At 43.3% G+C, this 16,993-nt stretch overlaps 1 protein-coding gene across 1 annotated transcript; it reads right to left on the reverse strand.

The window, feature by feature from the left end:
- Positions 1-1,640: 1,640 nt before the first annotated feature.
- FASLG (Fas ligand) lies at positions 1,641-10,181 on the reverse strand. Its single transcript, XM_045876174.3, has 4 exons — positions 9,667-10,181; positions 9,049-9,094; positions 4,203-4,259; positions 1,641-2,952 (listed from the first exon to the last, which is right to left on the reverse strand). Exons 1-4 carry the CDS (start codon positions 10,012-10,014, stop codon positions 2,558-2,560), a joined length of 846 nt encoding a protein of 281 aa, XP_045732130.1. The 5' UTR covers positions 10,015-10,181; the 3' UTR covers positions 1,641-2,557.
- Positions 10,182-16,993: the final 6,812 nt, after the last annotated feature.

Below are 16,993 nucleotides of genomic sequence, written 5' to 3' on the forward strand. Positions count from 1 at the left end.
AGGTTCCATAGTGGGAGGAGGGGTTTGCAAGAGGAAAAGATATGATGTAACTGTCTCAAACAATGGAAAAACATAACTGGCAGGGAACTGAAGAAGAAGTGGTAGGCAGTGTTGAATGTCCATTTGAGATCTGTGATCACTAATATAAAGCAGTGTTTCTCAAGTAGAGCTGATTTTTTTCTTCCTATCCCTAGCCTGGGCACATTTGGCAATGCCTAGAGATATTCTTGGTTATCACATATGGAGAATGTGATAACTCCATTGTGCTACTAGCATCTAGTGGATAGAAGGCAGAGATACTGTTAAACATACTACAGCGCACAGGACAGCCCCCACAGCAAAGAATTATCCAGCTCAGAATGTCAATAGAACCAAGGTTGGGAAACCCAGATGTAAATTGATGTCATACATATAGACCTTCTCTGGAGCGCTACATAAGGAGACAGTGATAGTCTCTGTGGGCAGAAATGGGGCCATGGGAAAAGTGAAAAGAGGACTTACTGTCATCCTATATCTTTGTGTGCCTTTTAAAATTTGTACTATGTACCTGTATTACTTATTCAAATCAATCAAAAGATAGAAATAAATCAGTGATAAAGAGTAATTGATTTAGGTAGATGATAGATAAAAATAAACTGAAACCAGTCTGTCTGTTTGGGTAATTTTTCTCTAAGCAACATCCAGCTTGTAGGACGCCAGCTTAAAAGAAATGGGATTTTTGCAAGGAGAATACAGTGAAGGACACAGAATATTCTGGAATTGAGAAATTTTCCAAGATACTGATTGTAATGACAGAGGGTAGAATCTAAGCTTGTCAGAGAGAGGAGTGAAGATAAAGACGGAGCTGATGGATATGTAAGGAAATGATAGAGTTTATCATAAGTCTCAATGTGGTAAAAACAGACACATTTTAGGAAACAAAATGTTAGAGCAATTGAGCTGGAATAATAGGAGATGATGTGAAAATAAGATGTCTGAAATCAAATTGTAAAGGAAATACCATAATTTTTTTAACAAAGACTTTATCAAATTGTAAAGGAAATACCATAATTTTTAAACAAAGACAAAGTCTAGGGGGAGGCTATGGTAGTGAGTAGTCGAAAAAAAAAGAAAAGGTCATTGTGAGGGAAGAACAGGAGTATCTAAGAAACCAGGTGTTTGGATGGATGCCTCAGGTCAGTGGTTCCTTCTGGAGCAAGAAGTGCCTCTCATAGAGTGGCTTCTTAAAATGATAGATGCCATGTACCAGATACTTTACATACATATCAGTCATTTTTGTCCAAGAGAAGTCAAGTGACTCACCCAGTGATTGCATTTAGAAAGTAGAGGAGCAAAGATTCAAGTTCAGGTTTTTCAGTCCAAAGTCTGTGCCCTTTCCACTATGCTATGGCTCTGCTCCTAGAGGAGCCTGGGGGAAGTTGTCATCAAACCTGTTGAAAGTTGGGTGAGCTTAGCATTGGCAATAATATAGGTAATAAAAACTCTGGATAATGGAAAGAGACTGGGGGAGAGATGTGTCTGGCAATGATAGATAGGCATCACAGTTCTCACTCCAGTGAATTCTTCTTAACGTGGCCTTAAGGCAAAATGAGTGAAGAAGCCATGGAGGAAAGAAATAATAAGGAAAAAAATCCCCAAATTTTAGTGATTTCCAAAAAATACATTCATAATGTTGACCTGTATTCTAAAATATAATTTTTATTACACATATTCTTTTTATTAAAATACACAAAATGTATATAAATACTGATTATATTATAGGAAAACAGCATCAACAGCTGACAGTTAAAGAGTCTTGAGGACTATTTTGAGGACAACTGAGTCAGTTGCCAAGAAGTATTCAAAATCTACCACTAAATGCAACCCATGTTTTCCTAACATGTCCTTCACAATCTCCACATTGTCTCTTCTTACGTAACTCTTCTAGTCACATGCATGTGAGCGCACATGCACACACACACACACACACCTAAAATTGCACTGGAAATATACACGCTGTTTGGGGAATGGAGCAACTTCCCAAAAGATCCCCCTTACTTCTCTCTTACCATCTCCTGGTAGCACAAGCTCTGCCTTTGGAAGTAAACATGCTTCCAATGGGACACTGGCCTGTGGCCTCTTTAGCTTATCATGCAAGCCTAGTCCTCTTTTTCCATCCCTTATACACTCATGTCACATCCATATATCTGAAAGACAGCCTCGCCTGAGGTAGATAGTAGACCCACCCCAAGAGGTGAGTTAACAGGTGTCCTTTTCAATGTGCCAAAATGCTTTTGGACACTTAAAATGAGTGTAGAACACTCTGGTAGCTGCTTCTTCCTGCCTCTGCATCTTCACATGGCAGCCCAGAGTCTCAAGTTCTTCAGTCATATTCCCCCTCCTGTCTGGCTCATGAGGTGAGGAAGTATAGACCTGCTGGACACTGTGGTCTCTAGATACTCTTGGCTCATGTCTTCTCACTTGACCTCAAGTGGGCTTAAGAAGACTCTCATTCAAGACCATATTTTCAGTGCCTGTAACAGGGAACCATATGGAGAGAATTCCCAAAGTGCTTTTCTTAGAGCTTATATAAGCCAAAAAATGTCTTAGATTCCTCAAAACTGACCAAAGACAGTTCAGATACATTGACATATAAATGGTCAGCGCTGGTGAGATTGAATACCGCCCCCAGGTAGCTGCTGCGGGCCCACATCTGGCCAGTAGTGCAGTAGTTCATGATCTTCCCCTCCATCAGCACCAGATCCTGGGGATACTTAGAGTTCCTCATATAGACCTTGTGGCTCAGGGGCTTGTTGTTGCAGGACTGGCCCCTGAAGTACACCTTGGAATACACAAAGTACAACCCAGTATCATTGATCACAAGGCCACCCTTCTTATACTTCACCCCAGAGAGAAGGGCAATTCCATATGTGTCTTCCCATTCCAGAGGGATGGATCTTGAGTTGGGCTTGCCTGAAATCAAACCAGAGAGGAGCTTTCAGCCAGGAATGCTCATGCACCCAACAAATGAAGCTTCCAAGGCAAAACTGTGGGCCTTTCCTTGAGCAAATAACCAAAATGACATAGCCCATACAGACCTGGCTAATGGATCAGACTCGATCCATCACTGAATTCCTGCAACACCTCTATCAAATTGCTTGCCTCAATTTTATCATCTACACGACTGGGACAATAATATATATCCTAATCAATTACAATGAGACATTATTGAGATTATTTTAGTTCTCTGGAGCAGAGATTCTATGATCTTCAGAACTAACACCAAAACTTCTAGGTTTTGAGGTCTCTCTATGAGGAAAAAAGTGAAACCCAAGGAAATTCTAAAGTTGGGAAGAACCTTAGGGATCATGTGGTTCACTCCTCACCTATACTAAAGAGTCTTCAGTACCCCCACTCTGGGCTAAAATCCTCTTTCTTTTATGTCCCCACAGCAGTATATTCATACCTTAAGCAGAGAACACTCTCCAGTACTGAAATTATCACTTATGTACCTGTATTTCCCTATTAGATTTTAAGTTCCTTAAAGGCAGGAACCACGTATTATTAATCTACATGTCCCCAAGGCTCGGCACACAACATGTGTTCAATAAATATCTGGTGATCCAAACTGGATCATTCTACAGCCTCTGCCTAAATAATTCCAGGGACAGTGGCATACCACTTTCTGTGATACTTATCCACTTTGCAGATATTCATGGACTGTACCCTGGGAATGCTCACACCACATTGCTTTCAAATCACTTCACTCCACCAGTTGGCCACATGCAGGAAGGCCACCAGTGCCAGGACTGGACCCTTCTTCTCACTCCTCCATCTACTCTTGTGCAAAGCAGAGTGAAGCTCTTCCAGAAAACCAGAAAAGCACTGACTAAAATAATTCATCACTCCCTACCTTTCCAGATCTCACCTCTTGAACCCATGCCCCAAATCCTCTAAGGGTCTTTGGAATGATTGAAAAAAGTGAGCTCCTCCTGGGTGGGGGTCATGTCATAATCAGCTCCATTTTGCCCATTCAGAACATGGCCTAGACTAGCACAGGGGCTCAGTCTGGGTGTGAGGTTGACTTGACTAGAAAGATGGGAATATTCTTGGGTGTCAAATACTGTCACCAGAAAGTAGCAACTCTCTCTGAGCACAGTACCCAACCAGCTACTCTTTCTTCAAAGGCTTTCCCAAGCCCCATGTACCTTCCAGATACAGACCTGTTAAATGGGCCACTTTTCTCAGCTCCTTTTTTTCAGAGGGTGGATTGGGTTGACCTGTATCATAGAGAGATGAAAGATATACGTAAAAATGAGATACCAACTATTCTTTTGTTGGGACTCTCAACTGGGCATTTAAATAAAAGTGATTTTTTTAAAAACATAAATGACAACTGTCTAACATATACTAATCATTCAAGTCCAGATGGTAGAACTCACAGCAACATATACTTCAGAATCAAAGAGGTAAAAAATAAACCAAATTGAGATAGACATATGCACAATTATGTCACAAAAGAACAATAAAAAGGTTGATTGATAAAGAGCTATCATATCAGTTACTGCATTTGAACTTGCCACAGTCCTTTGAGATAGAGATTATTGTCCCACCTTATAGACAGCTAAATGAGCTTAGAAGTTGGGTGACTTGTCCAAGAAGACCCAGCTACTCAATGTCAGAATAGGATGGACACTCAAGTCTCCTGGCTTCAAATGAGGGTTTTTTCTACTCCAGTTCAGCTGCCTCTAGGACTCCACAGGACAGAGGCCAAAGAAGACTATGATTTCACCTCCTGGCCCCTAGGTCTTCCCCTCAATGGCATTCAACCATCTGCCCAAATTAATCATCCTCAGATCTCAAATGCCTTGAATAGCTCCCCATTGAATGTATACTTGTGTAAAAGTTTCCCCAGCCACATGATCTCTGCCTGTCTGTTCAGCCTCACCTCCTCTGCTTGCTCATGTCAGCCAAGGCTGCACAATACTAGTTCTGATGTAACCTGAACACACCCAGCTTCCAGCCCCCATGCCTTTGCTCATGCTGTTAATCTGCCCAGAATGCCCTCCAAACAGATCTTTGTGGCAAATTCCTATCAACCCCATACACACCACCTGCAATACCTCTTTCTTGGGGAAACCCTCCCAGGACTTTTTAATCGAATATGGTTTTTCCCTCCTTTGAAACCTAGAATCACTTTGCCTTTACCTCTTTTGTCAGTTCTGGCTCCCCATTTCTGTGGTAACTGTATAGCTTGCTTTATCCCCCCCAAATAAATGGCAAATTTCCTACTATCTGTTTAATCCACAAGAGTATTTAACTCAGTTTCTAACCCAGGACATGGGACCAGTAAATATTTGCTAAATTAAATTGGAGGCGTTAAAATAGGCAATAGCTCCCAAAGTAGACATTATTTCTCTGACTTCAAATATTTTAACCAAAGAGATCCACCACTTAGCTAATGAATTCAGCTAAGACATTTAAGAAAGATTCACAGAAAAGCCCTCATCCACATCAAGCTCATTGCAATTAGCCTGCAAACCTCCCCTGTGGCGTGAGCTTGCCGCCGTCAGCTGAGAGCATGACCTGAACAATCATGACCTCTCTAGCCACCCAAGATCACCCACCATGAATGAGGTGTTAGCGAACAGGAAAGGCAAAACTGAGTCTCCTCTACATTCCTATACCACAAACCATCTGTGCAACTCGTCTGGCATTCAGCCATGTACTGACAGGAAATGGAACAGAGAACCACAGGTTGCGTATCGTTCTATCCCTCGCAGAGCCTTGCACAGTGTGATTCTCACAGAGGGTCCTCAGTAAAAATATCTGCTGGATAAATGCTGAAATAAACTGGAAATAGATACTACACTTTGGTGATCAATGTTTCCTACCCCCAGGGCCTTTGCACATGCCATTCTCACTGCTGGAATGTTCTCCCCTATCCTCCCACACCACCCCACACACACGCACGCACACACAACACCTCCTTAGAAGGGACTTTCCAGACCACTCTATCTTACATCCCGCTTAGTACAATTTGAAATTATATTGTCTGCTTGCTTGCTTTTGTTTACCCTTTCCTGCATGCTAAAAGCTCCCTAAGGGCAGGACCCTTGTCTCTCTTGTTCTCAGTCATCACCAACACTCAGCACCCAGCCCAGGACATAAGAAGCACTCCAAGAACATTTGTGAATGAATAAAAGATTTAATGAGTTAACTGTGGAAAAATGGAAAATGAAAAAGGAGCAAATAAATTTGTTTAAATAATCTATGATAGTACATCCCAGAGAAAATTGCTGTTAATTTGTTGAAGTATAAACCCTTCTAATTCTTTACTAAGAATATAAAAATATGCACATACACTTATATAGTCAATTTATACTAAGCATACTGTTTTATAACTTGTCTTTTTTATCTAACAATATAGAACACACAATCTCCATGGCCTTAAATGTAATTATATGGATTTCATTTGCTGCATATGATGCCCTCTGAATATACCATGATGTATTTAATCTCCTGTTAAGAGGCATTTAGATTTCTTCCGACTTTTTATTATTTATTTTTTATTATAAATAGCCTTATAAGAAAATGATGAACACCCTTATTTATGAGTTTTTGGGTATACCTCTGATTATCTTATTAAGATAAACTCTTAGTGATGAGATTACATGGTAAATTAACACTTTTTATTTTAAAGATTTTATTTATTTGGCAGAGAGAGAGAGTGTGTGAGCATAAGAGGGAGGGGCAGCAGGCAGAGGGAGAGGGAGAAGCAGGTTCCGCAGGCTCCAGAGGCTCCCCTAGGAGCAGGGAGCCCAGTGTGGGGCTCCATAAGGGACTCAATATGGGGCTCAATCCCAGTACCGTGGGATCACGACTTGAGCCGAAGGCAGATGCTTAACCAACTGAGCCACCCAGGCGCCCCGGTAAATTAACACTTTTAATCCTTTGGTACATTTTTTCCAACTGGTCTTCAGAAAAGGTATAGCAATTTACATGTTCCCTGGCTGTCAACTAATGTTTAAGCAAAATTTTTCTCTCACATTTTTGCCAATCTGTTTTTTTTTTTTAATCTTTACTAACGGGATGAATGAAAATGGATATCCCCTTGTTTTGATTTGCATCTCTTTTCCTATTAATAAAGTTGCTACTTTGTTCTCCATGGGGAGATTCATCAATCTCTGGTCCATCTGGGTTGATAAGAAGATACTTGTTTACTGGAAGATGTAGACCTGACTCATCTGTTCACTTGACTTTTAATTGCTAAAATGACCCCAGAGAGTGGGTAAAAGATGAGTAATTAGGGACCTGTTTCACCAGCCACATTCCACTGATTTTCAAAGCTATTTTATTTTAGAAATCCTCCTAAGGTTTTATTTTTCTAACAAGTATTTCTACCCTGCTTGAATACATCTGGACTTTCTAACACTTAGGGACTTGGACCTAGAACTAGAGACCAGAGCATCCAAGGGATGGCTCCTACAGAGCTTAGATTCTGGAGCAGGAGGGTGACTTGGGTCACCTACAATAGGCACATAAGAAAAACTGGAACAGGCTCCCCCACAATGGATGGCCAGTGCTGTCTTCCGTTTTCTTCCCAAGATTTACCTATTGTCTTTGCAGAGGCATCTTGCTGCTCATCTTTATTTCGCATTCCATGGACATCATAGACAGATAGAAATTTCCCTATTTCATAGGGCACCAGTCTACATGCTGGAAAGCCCTGTAGGCAACAAAGCACCAGGAGCCTGTGCTCCTTCTAGCCCCAGTTCCACACCCGCAGTTTGGGGCATATCCCCTAATCTGTCTGGTATTCTGTTTCTCTTCCAAAAAGTGAGGTGACTGAACCAGATTTGCTCCAAGCTCCCTTCCAACTCTTACCAAATCCAAAGTTCGGTGAATCTCAGTTGAATGAACCAGAGGATCCTAAATCTACCTGACCATAGTTTCCAAACTATGTCCTGAAACTTCACACGAGGTCAGTGTTCAACATTTTCATCTTCTCCCTAGTCCTGAATCTCATAAAAGGGCTTTCTTTTATTATTGAAGGTAGCTCATGATTGCCTTTGTGGGGGAAGCTGGAGTAGCCCTTGAGAAATGGCTAAGGTCTTCCCCCCAAGACTGCCAGTGAGTGCAAAAGAACGACCTTAATGTGGATGATTAATTGCATACTTTTTAAAAGCTTAAAGGGGCACCTGGGTGGCACAGTCAGTTAAACATCTGATTCTTGATTTCGGCTCAGGTCATGATCTCAGGATCGTGAGATGGAGCCCTGCATCGGGCTCTGTGCTGGGCATGGAACACACTTAAGATTCTCTCCCTCCCTCTCCCTCTGCCCCTCCCCCTCAAATAAATAAATAAATAAATAAATAAATAAATAAATAAATAAAAGCTTAAATATATCCTAGAAAAATTTTTTAACTAAAGCTTGACTCTTGAGTAATCTCTCAGAGAGTTTAAAGAAGAGACGACTTTTCCCGGAAACATCTGTCTTTGTCCCCTACACGCATCTCCCTGGGAGTTACAGCCACTGCCCTGTTCATGGACCCCAGGAGGCCTGAGGAAGGGACAGGCCTGGAGCCAGCCGTATATGTGTTGTCTCTTTCCAAAGTCGAATGGAAATTATTTGAATTGTGTGCAGTACTCAGTTACACTGATTTTGAATGATTAAATTCACTTCGATGTTAGGGCAGCTCAAGGAACGAAAATAAGCAAAGATTCCGAATTAGCCAGGATTTCTTTTGTAGTATACATGTGTCCAAGAATGGGATGGAATTCAAGGCATTCAACCAACATGGTTCAGCAATGAGGACTGTCTTTAGAAACTCAATATACATGCATAAAAAGACTCACCTAGGGCGCCTGGGTGGCTCAGTTGGTTAAGCGACTGCCTTCGGCTCAGGTCATGATCCTGGAGTCCCTGGATCGAGTCCCGCATCGGGCTCCCTGCTCAGCAGGGAGTCTGCTTCTCCCTCTGACCCTCCCCCCCTCATGCTCTCTCTATCTCATTCTCTCTCTCAAATAAATAAATAAAATCTTTAAAAAAAAAAAAAAAAGACTCACCTATTTGCTTCTCCAAAGATGATGCTCTAGGACTTTGGCTGGTGGACTGGCAAAAGAGAGAGAGAAAAAAAAAGATGCATAATAAATATGAAGTTCTTTAAGCTAGAGGGGGCAAAGTTGTCAAACAAACCAAATAAACCTGAGAAGGAAATCTCCATACCTCAGAACCTCTCCTAACTCAGACTCTGGCCATGCAATCATGTCTCACCATGCCCCAGTTTTGTGATTTGGAATAGTTCTAATATTTTTAAGCATTTTCAAGGAAATTTAGTTTGCTCATTTAAACAAATTCACTTCTAAGCAAGACTCCAAATTCCTTTTCTTTCTTGAATCACTAACCTCTAGTAGGGGTTCAGCAGGCGGCCTTGCCAACCGAGAAAAGAAGAATTGTTAAGTGCCCGTCCTATCTGGGCCCTGATCCTCTACAAGAGAGCAAATACCCCCTTGACTCATTTGAGCCTCCGTTTCTCTGCCTCTGGAATAGAACGACTAGAATGATCCATTTCTGAGACAGGAGAAAAAAAGGACTAGAAAATACTTTGCAAGCGAGGCCACGGCCCCTCTGGGCCTCGGCATCCCTGGGGCCTCCGCTACAGCAGAGCGGCTACACTAGCTTACCTCTCTGAGTTCAGCCAGCTCCTTTTGTAGGTGGAAGAGCTGAAACATCCCCAGCCCCAGCCCCACCAGGGCTGCCAGAACCATGAAAAACATCACAAGGAGACACAGGCCTGTGTTGTGGTCCCTCCGCGTCTTCAGCGGCCGCAGCGGCAGCCGAGCTAAGGGCTCCGGCGGTGGTAGTGTCGGGGGTGTTGGGGGGGGCGGCGGCGGCGGCGGCCTCCTCGGCCCAGGCCTTCCCGGCACGGAGGACGGACACGGGAGGACCGAGCCCGGAGAGGCCCAGGGAGAGCTAGCGCTGCTGTCCACCCAGTAGATTTGGGGGTACGGGTAACTGAAGGGCTGCTGCATGGCAGCCGGGTCCTCGGGCTAGCCCCCAGCGAAGGTGTCAGGGCCAAGGCCGACACCGCTGTTTTTCTGGCTGCTCGAGAGAAGACAAGCCGGCTCTCCCTTTATAGAGTTTCCATCGCCAAGGGAAACACCTCTCTTTCGTCCTCTCTTTCCTTCTCTCTTTCTGCTTCTCAAAGAGACACCCACTCACTTTGCATCTGAAGCTGAGAAGCCTCAAAGACAAGACGCTCAGAGCAAACCCCGGGAAGTTTCCGCCCACAATTTTCTGATGAAAGCCTGCAGGGCTGATAACGCTGGTGGGGTCGCCTGATTTTTTTCAGGCCCTGCGAGCGCGGGGAGCGCTGGGCGCAGGTGTCCAGGCCCTGGGGGGCAAGACTATGGAGTCGCGTCCACATCTTACCTTTTGCATGAGGCAATCAATCCCTTGCTGCTATCCTTTGCCCACACCCAAGTACTATTTACCCTTAACACTGCAAAGCACTATAATTTATGGGGTAGAAATCTGCCCCACCCCCTCTCCAGGGATTAGATCAGAGGTTGCAAACCAGTGGCTGATATGCCCTATGGAACCCATGGACCTCACTATGTTTTTTCTCTTCTCTGTTGCCCCCTTTTAAAATGGGGATAGTCCACATTAAAATATATTTATTTTATCATGTTTTTGAAACATTAGAATCCTGGACACCCTAGAGGCCAGCCCAACCCCTGCAGCCGAGCTGCCCCACCCTGCACTGTGCCTCACACACCAGGTCCTCCCGCGATGGCCCTCTGGTCCCTGAAGGCCTTTGGTTGCAGCCTGTGATGTGGTTGTCGTGTGTAACACATGGTGTTCAGTTAAATTTGAATTTCACATAAAGAAATCATTTCTAGGATAAGTGTCCTAAACATCATGTGGAACATGCTAAAAAGTTATTTGTCATTTATCTGACATTCAAATTTAACTGATTGTCCTATTGGTTTGTTTTTTTAGTAAAGATGGGAACTCCATCTGGACGGACCTCACTTTTTCTCTGGCTTCGAATACCATTTATATGCCAGTAACTCCCAAGTGCTTGGTGGCAGTCCCAATCATGCTCCCACACAAACCCTATAAACCTCTCATTAAACCCTGTTTTCCATTTTACCGGTGAGCTCCACTTTTCAGATTTCATTAGCATTTCCATCATGCTGTGGCATTTCTGTGGCTGTCATTCTGGCTTCCCACCTGAGCCAAAGCAACACCAGATTTATTTCCCGGCCACCTTCTGCCCCCCCTCAGCCCCTCCTCCCCCCATTCTGCCTGTTTCACTTGACGTCAGTCTCTCTGGTGATGACTTCAACTCCTCTCTCTTTCTCCCGCAACATTGAACCCAGGCCTGTTGATTTTCCCCACACCTGTTTCTCACATCAGCACACCCTCTCCACTTCTATTTTTCCTGTTATTGTCTTAGGGCAGACGTTTATTACCTCTCACCTGCCCTAGGGCAATGGCACCCTAACTGCTCTCCCTCCCACCAGCCTTCCCGAGCACAAATCACCCTGCAGAATGACGCCAGAACCACGCTGATAAAAACAAACTCGGAGATCTCACTTTCTCACCTAAAAACTTGTGTTGAGGGTTTGAAGCCTCAAGTCGTTCAAATTCCCTAGCGTGACACATGGGGCCCCTTCCCGTTACACTCCAACACCCGGCACTGTCTTCTGTCCAGACACTTCTGCCCACATCCCACTCTGCACTCAGGAGACAGCGTGACAGATGAGAGCAGAACGACTGCATGAGCTTCTCACTATCTTTTTGAGATGGGCAGAGTGAATGTGCTTTTTGAACTCACATATGGCTTTACTCATACTTACGAAAAATGGCAAGTTTAAAGTCCAGAAGTGATCATAGGAATGTATAATTTTAAGAATTCCACCGTACATACAACCAAAAAAAAAAAAAAAAAGCCCTGAAAGTATCCTGAAATAACTCAGATAAAAACCCTATAGAATCATCTTTTTTATACTGTTAAAATTTTACTGAAGTTGGCAAAGATTCAAATGAGTGAAAAAACACACCACATCGAGGATGGGGAGGATAGAAAGTGTTGCATGATGCTTAGGGGTTTCTGGTTCTTGAATTAAACTGTGTGGGGTTCAAATCCCAGCACTTCTACTTATGAGCTGTGTGAACTGGACAGGCACTGTCCCTCCTCGGTGCCACAGTTTTCTCATCTATAAAAACGGGCCTGATCAGAACAATATTTATTTCATAGGGCATTGTGAGCACTAAGTGAGTCAAAGCACTTGTTACACTTAAAATAGTCCCTAGCTTCAGAGTAAGCTCTTAGCAAATGTTGTCCTTGCTGTTATAAATGCAGCAAATCTTCCCACATGTAATCCATCCTTAGACTTAACATACCTGATGGTCTTCCACTAAAGATAAAAGAAGGTGCAGAGGGGAGATAGGTTGCAGGAAGAAGTACAAGTCAATGCCCAACAACCAGGATCCGCAGAGATTCTACCAGTGGACTGATGGACTGATGGACCCCTCTGTTTCAGGCTAAGATTCTCTCTCAAACTCGCACAGAAACTTCTAGCATTCTTCAGTAAGAATTATGCTATACTTTCACACCTCCCTCTGCCCTGCTTCTTGATTTAATCCGGGATAGGAGGAATCAGAATCCTATATCTGCCCCCAACCCATCCAGTGTCCTCGGATCCTGGGGAGAATCTGAACAGAAATAGAGACAGAGTGCAGTCTTTAAACACCAGTATCGCTCTTTGATAATGCCACCAAATATCATATGTTGGCTAAATCATGGAGAAATAAACACTCTAACAGACAATAACAGGGACTTGTCATAGTTTGGGGTACTACCAGAACCTTGTTCATTAGCAGAAATAATCTTTTCAAATAAGATGTTAGCTCTGTGATTGCTGGGGGGTGTGGGGGGAAAACACATATATTTGCCTTTGAAAGATGCACTGAAGGGGCGCCTGGCTGGCTCAGACATTAAAGCAGGCGACTCTTGATCTCGGGGCCGTGAGTTTGAGCCCCACATTGTGTGTAGAGATTACTAAAAATAAATAAACCTTAAAAAAAAAAAGATGCACTGAATAAATAAATCAAAGGGACAGCAGGCTGGCAGCTCCCACGTGTGGGAAACTCCAATTGAGGAACTTCTCTCTTTCTCACTTCATCCCTCTACTTGTGCTGGCGGCTTCTCTGATTCTCGAGCCAGCGTTCCTTGAGGATGGATGGGGGAGAAAGATTCAGAACTGGTGATTTCTTTCAGATAAGGGGTAGGATTGCCTGTCGTAGAGATTTAATGGGATGTGGGTGAGGCTTGGGAGCAAATTTAAGCGCAGGACCAAATCAGAGAACGCTCCTTGTACAAGTTGTTAGAATTTTTTTTAGGTATCTGACCTTATTAGATGAAATTTAAATTATCTTTAATGATGGTCCCTCTAGCATCGTAATTCCCTTCAGAAATTGTCCAGACCCTTTAGTAAAAGAATTCCAGTGATCTTTCCCCATCTTAGCAATGTCAGCCACATGGAGGTTAAAAGAACAGAAGAGGAAGGGGAAGGGGCTCCTCTTTCTTTCCGTCCCTCCCGTGTTTTAGCAGGGGAGTGGCCTCAGTGGACTGTCATGGCCTGGAGCTCTAGACATGACTCAGCAGTCGCCCGGGGTGGTGCACAATGGAACCATTAAGATCCTTCTGCCACCTCACTCAGTGATGCTGAGCGTGCAATCTTCGGAGGACACGCTGCAGGTGCCAGCGGTCCTGCTGCCAACATGGGGAAGCACACAGCATTGCACTGTCCCCTCCTTTCTCTGAGGCCAGCACTCCTTCCGTCGCCACCGATGCATTTCCATTGCCATTAAGAATAAAATCTGAAATATTCAAGGTGACTTCCAAGCCCCTCGTTATCTGGGCGCTTCCTTACTCTGCAACTCACTTTCTACTCTATTCCTCTCATGCCACACTGCAGTCATATGGGCCTTTCAAATATGGCATCAAATACGGCAAGTTCTTGCCCACCTCAGGACCTTTGCCCAAGCTGCTGCCATTGACCAGAATTGCCCCACCTCGGCCCTACTTTTATATGACCAGCTCCCAGAATCCTTCAATTCTAAACCGAATATCACTTCCTCAAAGAGGTCTTCACTGGTCACTCCATTTAAATGAGATAATCCCAGTTAGCATTCTCTCTCATCATACTCTGTTTTTTTTTTTTTTCCCTTTTCTTGTACTTAGCACAATTTCATAAATAGATATCATCAGATATAGATACAGAATCATGTCTATCTTCTGCACTCTCTTGTATACGCAGCCTAGCACAGTGCCTGGCAACTAATGTGCAATAAATATTGAAATAATTCTTACCAGACTCCCCATACAGTAGTTCTATAGCACCCTCAAATCACAGCTCATTCACTTTCTCAGTCTCTCATCAAATTTTGGCTCTTAAACCCTGAGACAAGTCAGAAGGCATTTGACAGGAACCTCATAGGCTTACACCCAAAGGCATCCACCCCATTAATAATCCAGCTGGGTGCCAGGTTGGTCATTCCTGCCTCCAGATGACCTCCTTGCCACTGAAGAATGTCCCAAGAAGCCAGGGAAAGACTGTCCTCACTCCTGACTCAAAAGTCTGAACACCATTCAATGCAGTCACTGTTTCTCTCAAGAGGCTTATCAAGTTTTCTTATAGTTAGAACCCTGGTGGCTGACCCTGACGTGATAAAGTTTAGGTGGTGGCTCAGGAGATTGACCATCTTTTTATTTGATTTTTTTTTTTTTTTGGAAGGCTCCACGCCCAGTGTGGAACCCAATGCGGGGCTTGAACTCACGACCCTGAGATCAAGACCTGAGCTGGTATCAAGAGCCGGATGCTAAACTGACAGACCCACCCAAGCACCCCCAAATTTTTGTATTTTTATTGAAGTACAGTTGACACACAGTGTTATATTAGTTTCAGGTGTGCAAAATAGTGATTCAACTTCTCTATATATCATGTTGTGCTCACCATGAGTGTAGCTACCATCTGTCACCATACAACACTATTACACCATTGACTATATTCCCTGTGCTATAGCTTTTATTCCCATGACTTAGTCCTTCCATAACTGGAAGCCTGTGCCCCCCACTCCTCTTCACCCATTGTGCCCATCCCCCCATCCCCTGTCCTCTGGCAGCTATCAATTCGTTCCCTGTATTTAAGGGTCTTTTTCTGCTCTTTGTTTTATTTTTTAAATTTCCCATGTAAGTGAACTCATATAGTATTTGTTTTTCTCTGTCTAATTTATTTTACTTAGTATAATATCCTCTAGGTTCATCCATGTTTTAAATGGCAAGATCTCATCCTTTTCATGGCTGAATAATATTCCATTATATATGTATGTATGTATGTATGTCTACACACACACACACACATACACCCAAGGGTGCATATATCTTTTCAAATTAGTGTTTTTATTTTCTTTGGGTAAATACCCAGTAATAGAATTACTGGCTCATTTCTATTTTTAATTTTTTGAGGGACCTCCATACTGTTTTCCATAGTGGCCGCACAAATTTGCATCACTGTCAACAGTGCATGAGGGTTCCTTTTTCTCCACATCCTCACCAACACTCGTTATTTCTTATCTTTTTGACTCTAGCCATTCTGACGTGTGAGCTGATCTCTCACTGTGGTTTGGATTTGCATTTCCCTGATGATTCATGATATTGAATACCTTTCCGTATGTCTGTTGGCCATCTGTATGTCTTCTTTGAAAATGTCTATTCAGGTCCTCGCCCATTTTTAATTGCGTTATTTATTTTTTTGGTGTCACATTTAGGTCTTTAACATTTTGAGTTTATTTTTGTGTATGGCGTGAGAAAGTGGTTGTCCAGTTTCGTTCTTGTGCATGTAGCTGTCCAGTTTCACCATTAATTGAAAAGACTGTCTCCTTCCTATTTATGTTTTTGCTTCCTTTGTTCTAGATTGACCATACAAGTATGGGTTTATTTCTTGGTTTTTTATTCTGTTTTATTGATCTATGTGTCTATTTTTGTGCTAGTACCATACCGTTTGCTTACTACAGCTTTGTAGTGTAAGCAGATTGACCATCTTTTCTTCTGAGTCCTCATATGCAAGCACAATAATACATTAGAACCACTGCAAACAGCACTGAGGTCAGATGCTGGTTATTAATCATGTGAATGTCTAACTGTCTGGATTTCTGCCAATTAGAGAAATCTAGAATAGTACTTGGCATTAAAGGCACTCATAAATATCTATTGATGAGATGAATGTAAGTGAGGAAACTAACACTCAAACAAGTGAAGCAACTTACCTAGGGTCACAAAGCCTGTTGATGTTTGAGCCAAAATTCTAACCCAAAAAGGGCACAATGTGAAAATGATTAGGAAACAAGAGTGCTTAAACCTACCCCATGAGCAGCAGCCCCAGGTGCATAGGGCTGGGAGCACGCTGCCTCCAGGGCAGTGAGGAGGTAGGATAGGGTGTGGGGCACACCCCTAAACAACATCTTTTAAGAATGGAAATGCCTGAGTCTTGTGGGCTCTTTTATGAGCCCCTTATTGATGTTTGAAATGCTTCATTGCAAAAGCGCATGTCATGGTGGGTTTGTGGGAAAGTCAGAAGCACCAAAGACTGACTCAAATGTCAAAGTCGTTGTGTCTTTGTCAACCACTGTTTCCTTTGAGTGTCTAGCAGATGTTGGTGAGGGCTGTGCATCTGGATGCCTCGAGAGCCTTCTAGCCTGGGGGTCTCACGAGAATCAACTTTTGGGCGCATAGCCTCTGAGTCTGGGATATGCTTTGCTGTCACGGGCCTTGGGACAACAGGAAAAGGACAGCCTCAGCACAATGAGTGAAGAGTCCAGAGCTCTGTACCAGTTTGTTAGTCAACAAATGAGGCTCTCACCTCTGAGCCTTGTTTGCAAACCAGGCGCAATATTGTCGTATCAACCTCACACCTTCCCGGGCTCTCGAACCTCATCGCT

The sequence above is a fragment of the Mirounga angustirostris genome, unplaced genomic scaffold (assembly GCF_029215605.1).
Source record: "Mirounga angustirostris isolate CCGP_5_RB_7025 unplaced genomic scaffold, mMirAng1.0.hap1 SCAF_6, whole genome shotgun sequence".
NCBI classification, from domain to species: domain Eukaryota; kingdom Metazoa; phylum Chordata; class Mammalia; order Carnivora; family Phocidae; genus Mirounga; species Mirounga angustirostris.